Below are 7,003 nucleotides of genomic sequence, written 5' to 3'. Positions count from 1 at the left end.
TCCAATCAAATGGTGTTTCACACGAACAGGGAAAATGAGAACATTTTTATACCTTTATGAGGCTTGTAGGTGAGGGGACGTGACAGACTCGCCTTCAGATCAAAGCTGGGTTTCTTGTTTGTGCCAGGCGTTGTTGAAGTGCTTGTGTTGCCAGTGAAAACAAATGGTCCTTTCAGAGGGGGGGGGAAAAAAAACAAAAAAAAAAAACCAAAACATAATCATCTACTTTTTAGAAACATACTTCAAATATATCATTCCAAGGGTTGAAAGGCCAAAGTACCTGGAGTTTTTGTTGCAGAGAACGATGCAGTTTTGACACTGCTGGGCTTTAATCCATTGGCAGTCGGTTTCTGCGGGGTGCTGGAAGCCACGCAGGGTGACATGCGTGCAGGTGTCTTCACCAGTGACCTTTTATATTCATTGTCATGAGTAGCTTCTGAGAACCTGTATGTAGACAGTTCTCATTAAAACCCCTTAGCAGTCCTACAAATTTTGCCTAAAATTTGTGAAAAAGGCATATCCAAAATAAATTGCATGCTGCTCTTGAACCATTTGGAGTATATGCATGGTTTTGGTCTCTTTTGAAAGGAGACAATCTGTAGTTTGTTCCTGAGGTGTCAGAATCACTTTATGTCATACTGCTATTGAGTAATAGAACTTTGAACACACTAAAAAAGAGAGAAAAAAAAATCCGCCCAAGTTTTTTTTTGTAAGGAATGCATGCAGATGCCTACCTTGTGAGGTATTAGCTGGAAAACACAACAGGATCAAAGCATGAAGCCTTACCAAGCCACAATTCAAATTTGATAACAATATCTTAGAAAATGAGTGTTCTATGCAAGTTTATTTAGGTCTATGTATAGGCGCTACCCAAAAAAGGCCACTTGGAGACTCCAAATGGCCCTTTGTAACAATCAACACATAAAAGGCTGTAATTCTTGAATGCTTTTATGTACAGTCCTAATTTTGGTCTCTAATTAAAGGTTACACTCAGAGCTATTCTTACACTCAGAGCTATTCTTACATCCAGATTTATTGTCAATACTTTACAAAATTACAGGAGCATAAACATTATACAGTGTTTTTTTTTCAATTTCGAAACAAATGTAAAGGGAAAAAAAAGTATTATGGCATTAAAACTCACTATATATACACATTATGTATATGCATCTGTGGGTGTATAAATATATATATAGTTTTTCACACAAATGTATTTTTACAATTATATTTTTTAGAGATCATTGGCATCATGCCAGTCTTTATAACAATCTCGACTTGGCAAAAAGCACAAAGGCACATCACAGGAGGAGCACTTTACTGGTGTCTTTGCCTGGCAGTGTCTGCACCTCAGACGACCTGTGGTGCTGTGTCCACTGATATGCACAGGCTTGTGATGTGCTCTGTTTGGAGAGGGTGATGGTGCGGGCGATGGAGCAAGGCTGCCAGCTGCCGCTGCCAGCTCCTCAATAAGTGTCTCCCGAAAAGCCTTTTGGTGCATGGGTACCTCTCCTTTACCCTTTGTGATGCTCTTGTGAAGCAGGAAGGCATTCACAACAGCAATGTCCAGAAAATGATAAAAAAATGTCTTATACCACCTCTGAGTCTTGTGGATGACTTTATAGTAGTTTATCAAGGCATCGGAGTGGTCCACCCCACCCATGCACCTGCATTGACAGAAAAAACAAGAACAAACAGAATTGAATAACAAGAACAAACAAAATTGGATTTCCAAAAAACAAAATAAATAACATAATAGTTATATAGATTGTTGAATATAAAATACATACCGATTATACTCCTTCACTGCTGGTGGAACAGAGATGTCTTTCAGCACCCAGTGTCCATCTGCATCTCTAACTCTCCTTTGAACAGTGTCCCCAGCATGGGCTGTGTGGAGGGTTGAGCACAGGAACACATCCCTTGTGTCTCGCCACTGAACGAAGAGAAGGGAGTCCTTTCGGATCCATCTTATGCTGCCACGGGGAGATTTAGAGTCCAGGCAATTTTTTTTGGTTTTTGGAAATCCAATTGTATTTGTTCGTATTGTTCCACATGCCCAGATCCTCTTCTGAAGGAGGTCACAGAAAAGGGAGGGACTACTATAAAAATTATCTACAAAAAGTTTGTATCCTGTGCCAAGCAACCGTGTATCGATAAGCTCCATCACGGATTCATAACCTAGTCCCTTGCCACTGTTTCCCTGCAGCTTCCCTTCATACACGAAAAAGTCCCATGTATATCCGTTGCTCGAATCTGCCAAAACAAAAAGTTTGTATCCCCAGCGAACAGGCTTATTTTTCATGTATTGCTTTATTCCAATACGTGCTTTGGAGGCAACCATTCGCTCGTCAATGGAAATTTCTTGGCCAGGGTTATAGTTTATTTTACAGACCTCCCTCATCTCCGTGTATAATGGTTTTATTTTGCAGAGACGGTCAAAATCTGCCGTACCTCTTCTCTGCTCATTAGCAGCATTGTCCTCCAAACTGCTTAGGTGAAGGGAGCGGCAGATCCTTTGAAACTTCTTACCAGACATTATTTTTTTAGGGAATGGAAGGCTGTACAGTTTACTACCTCGCCAGTAATCAGTGATTGCAGGGAGTTTGACCAGACCCATATAAATCACCATGGCCATAAAAGCATACATGTCCTGTAAAGTCAAGTCAATCCATGGGTTAGAGGGCTTGTGGCATGTTGATCCAAAGTCATTTGTGTTTTTAATTATTGTCAGCAACATGGAGTTTGTGAAATAAAGTTGAAAAAGCTGTAAAAGTGTGTATGAAGCTGTAGGTATGATCTGAGGTCCTGGTGATTTGATGGGCCTGAAGGTGGGCTGTGGTGGTATTATGTCTGGAGCATCTGTATCATTCCATCCCTCTTCAGATGTACTGGCTGGCATCTCAGCTTGACTGCTGCCAGTTCTCCCTCTTCCTCTTCCTCTCCCCCTCCCTCTTGGCCTTCTGCTTCCAGAAACTCTTTGGAAAGTGGAAGGATGTGGCTCCTCTTCTGACGAAATGCTAGGGCTGCTCGATTATGGCAAAAATGATAATCACGATTATTTTCACTGAAATTGAGATCACGATTATTTGACGATATTTATTTAACCCTTTAAGACCTACTATAGAACCAAGTCCACCAGAGCTTATATTATTTTTTTACATGCTGTAGTGCCATTTGTGGGAGCATTTCAAGTTGCTATACATCAATACAACTGTTATAGCCCATATTTTAATAATATGTATGCATTAAGTCCATAGTAATTACATAAATTGCAAAAAAGTGCAATAAACTACAAAAAAAATTGAAAATCGCTTTTGTTTTGTTTACATATATTTCTACTTGGAGAAATTTAAGAGGCTTATCCCTCAAAACTTTAAATACAATAAAGTTGCAAAAAATAGTTTACAACAACAGGAAATTTATTTTGAGTGTCTTCATAGTTTTATTTTGGAGATACACCAATTTTTATATACACTGCAGGAAAAACAAAAAACAATCATATGATGCAAATTTGCAAAGAAAACAGCATGTGCATCATTTCACTGTGGGAAGTGTTACGAACAGCTGATAGGAACGGCAAAGCGTGTTTCTGGAATATTATGTTTTTGTTCCTGCAAGCGCTTTTTATGCAGTTTTTGCAAAGCTATATGTGGAACGAAACCGTGACCGAGGACAAGCTGATGGCATCAGATGTAAGTACAACTCCTCCGGTTTCATATGCAAAACAAATTATTGCGCTAGCTTACACGGTTCAGGTTCTACAGGGATTTAAAAATAGTTATGCAAAACGGAGCGTGCTGCTCTGACCGGCTTTAAAGGGTTAACAATGACTTTAAAAAAATAATATAAAATAGTGTGCAACACCACTGAAGTTTTTTTTTTTAAACTCTCTTTTCAACCAATGGCAGTCACTCTCCAAATAACTTCTGCTTAGCTTTCCGAGCTTCCCTCGGGTCCTCTTAATCAGCGGTCTCCAACCTTTTTTGCGCCACGGACCGGTTTATGCCCGACAATATTTTCACGGACCGGCCTTTAAGGTGTCGCGGATAAATTAGGGAGGGGCTAATAATCGGCTCAGTCATTTTTAATGATCGTTGAAAGCCCAGATCGTAATCGTGATTAAAATTCGATTAATTGAGCAGCCCTACGAAATGCTGTCATCGTGTTCCTCTGTACTTGTCTTTTTACTGGCTGGCTCCCATAGTTCATCTGATTCTGATGATTGTCTGTGATATACAAAAAAAACAACAACGATATAAGTTAGCAGGAACACCTCAAAACACACACAAAATAAATATATATATATATATATATATATATATATATATATATATATATATATATATATATATATATATATATATATATATATATATATATATATATATACGCATTATATAAAGACACACGACGTGAGTTAGTAAGAACACAATCAAAACACAAAGATGCACACACACAAACAAACAATATAAACACAGCAGGAGTTAGTAAAAACGCATCAAACACACAGAGGAGCAGGCGCGCACACACACAAAGGCGCACACACACACAAAGGCACACATACAAACAGTAATATCATTGTATGATATAATAAACACTTACATGTCGAGAGTAGCGTCTCCTCCATCCAAAAAAATATCCTCTGCTACCGAGTCAACAAAGGAAACATCACTGTCTTCTTCGGAAATATCTTCCTCCGACTGATCACTGTCACGCCGAGTGCATTGTTCGAGGACTTCTTCCAGTGAGAAGTAAGTTTTCCTCTTTGCCATTTTGTACTTACAAAGCTCCTTTGGTCGCAAGTTCTCTCAAAATGCTGTATGAACACAGACGCTGTCGTCGCTATGAAAGTTTACGCAAAAGCGCACGAGTGACAAAAACCTTTTGCGCATGCAAATAAAAGGGGAAAAACAAGTGTCCTCCCCCTTAAGCTGCATATCAATCTTCTTTAAAGATCATTGGCTATCTGATACGCCAATCATTTTGACACTCTGCCACAATTGGAAGAAGTTACTGCCCATCAAAGGGGGGCTGGCCAGACCGCTGACCACCAGCTGTGTTTGGCTATCGCTGCTTGTTCACACCTGTGTGAAGCACCCATTGGTTCAAATGAGGTGTCAATCGAAAGTGCAGAGGTCAGCGGCCATTTTGAGATCAAAATACCCGTCAAGAGCTGCTAATGCTTCAGGAAGCACCGAAAATAGGATTATTCGCCGGCTACTTTGAAACAATACTATTACATTCAGTGGATGTTTATCAACATATAAATGTCTCAGAGACTAAATATTGGACTGATTTGGATTGCCTGGACTCTTGGCAGTCTAACTACACCGTTTTTGTTGGAATATTATGAACCAGTGCACTAACAGGTGCTTTATATGTGAGTACAGACCTTATTAGTGTGAATGCTTGAAAAGCATTCACAGTATTGTTATTCGAATCTTTATTATTAGTGTGAATGCTTGAAAAGCATTCACAGTATTGTTATTCGAATCTTTATTAGTGTGAATGCTTGAAAAGCATTCACAGTATTGTTATTCGAATCTTTATTATTATTATTATTATTATTAGTGTGAATGCTTGAAAAGCATTCACAGTATTGTTATTCTAATCTTTATTATTAGTGTGAATGCTTGAAAAGCATTCACAGTATTGTTCTTCTAATCTTTATTAGTGTGAATGCTTGAAAAGCATTCACAGTATTGTTCTTCTAATCTTTATTAGTGTGAATGCTTGAAAAGCATTCACAGTATTGTTATTCTAATCTTTATTATTAGTGTGAATGCTTGAAAAGCATTCACAGTATTGTTCTTCTAATCTTTATTATTAGTGTGAATGCTTGAAAAGCATTCACAGTATTGTTCTTCTAATCTTTATTATTATATTTTATTTTTCCGTACGTTTTTTGAAAGCCTACTCCTTCAAAACCGTTCAACTTAGAAAAACCATTCAAACATCGTTAGATTCCTATTATTTTGGACAACATTGCTTCTATTTTTCTCATTTTTAACATTTATATTTTTAATTTTATTCAACTTTATTCAACAAAAATTTCCCATGTATTTCAATGGGGAGACCCTTCAAATTCTCATTCAACTTACTCATTTTTAAACTCTTACTACTTCAACATACGTTCACATAGAGCCACCATTCAAACTTTAAAACGAAGACAAGACATTCAACTATTCAACTTGTATTTATCTTTTCAATATCTATTATACTTTTTCTTCAGTTCCAGTTTAAGTTTCATGATGTTTTTTCACCCGTTTCAGAGTTTATAATGGGTGTGTATGGGACGGAATGTTGGGGCTAGAGTGAGGCAGCTCAACTGCTAGAGTGAGAGGAGCAAAAAAATTAATCTTAAAATCTTTTTTAAAACTGCTGCTGTGTCCACAGCATTTGCTCTACAGGTATGATTTTACCCTCAAAACGTAGCCATGGCTGTCCTCTTTCATCCAATGTGTTTACTATTGTACTAGGTGTTATAGTTCTTTCATAAATGTCACCAATGCACAGCCTCCTCCCTCCAACTCTTCCATAGACTCTAATGTTAAAATGGCTCAGAAGGTTCGTTTGAAAATCAGAAGAGCATGGTGTCTTTCCACTGTCACCACGTCCATATAATAAGCTCCACAGGCATGAAAACTGAGAATTAGGTAGACTAGACATTGCTGTCGCTCACGGTGAAATAATTTTGTCAATACGACTTTTACTTTTCATTTGGGAGCGATTTGTTTCGGCCTGACTTTTCTGTTCATTTTAAGCAGCAAAAGTGAGGTGCATGTCTGTGTACGTGTGTATGGAGCCATTGGGTGCGGTCACTATAGCAACCAGGCTCACACCTGCCTGCTTAACGAGCTCTCTCTCTCACTCTGCCAAGATTCATCTTAAACACTTCTCTTTCAACTGCTGCTGTCTCCACAGTTTTACAGCCATCATTTTACCCTCAAAACGTCGCCATCGTTGTTCTCTTTCCAACATCTTGTCTTTCAAAGCTCAGAGA

At 38.4% G+C, this 7,003-nt stretch overlaps 1 protein-coding gene across 1 annotated transcript in view; it reads right to left on the bottom strand.

The window, feature by feature from the left end:
- nusap1 (nucleolar and spindle associated protein 1) overlaps positions 1 to 7,003 on the bottom strand; it is a 45,589-nt gene that overhangs the window by 694 nt on the left and 37,892 nt on the right. Inside the window, exons 9-10 of the mRNA XM_086274620.1 lie at positions 281 to 444; positions 53 to 169 (exon numbers count right to left, since the gene is read on the bottom strand). Of these exons, the coding sequence (XP_086130746.1) occupies positions 53 to 169; positions 281 to 444 (281 nt within the window). The remainder of the gene's footprint in view (positions 1 to 52; positions 170 to 280; positions 445 to 7,003) is intronic.

Source organism: Aulonocara sp. 'chitande type north' Nkhata Bay, linkage group LG19 (assembly GCF_057382095.1).
Source record: "Aulonocara sp. 'chitande type north' Nkhata Bay isolate Kocher_YH1m ecotype deep benthic linkage group LG19, A_spYH_male_GT1.1, whole genome shotgun sequence".
In the NCBI taxonomy this organism is placed as follows: domain Eukaryota; kingdom Metazoa; phylum Chordata; class Actinopteri; order Cichliformes; family Cichlidae; genus Aulonocara; species Aulonocara sp. 'chitande type north' Nkhata Bay.
This window is presented reverse-complemented; position numbering and strand designations above follow the sequence as displayed.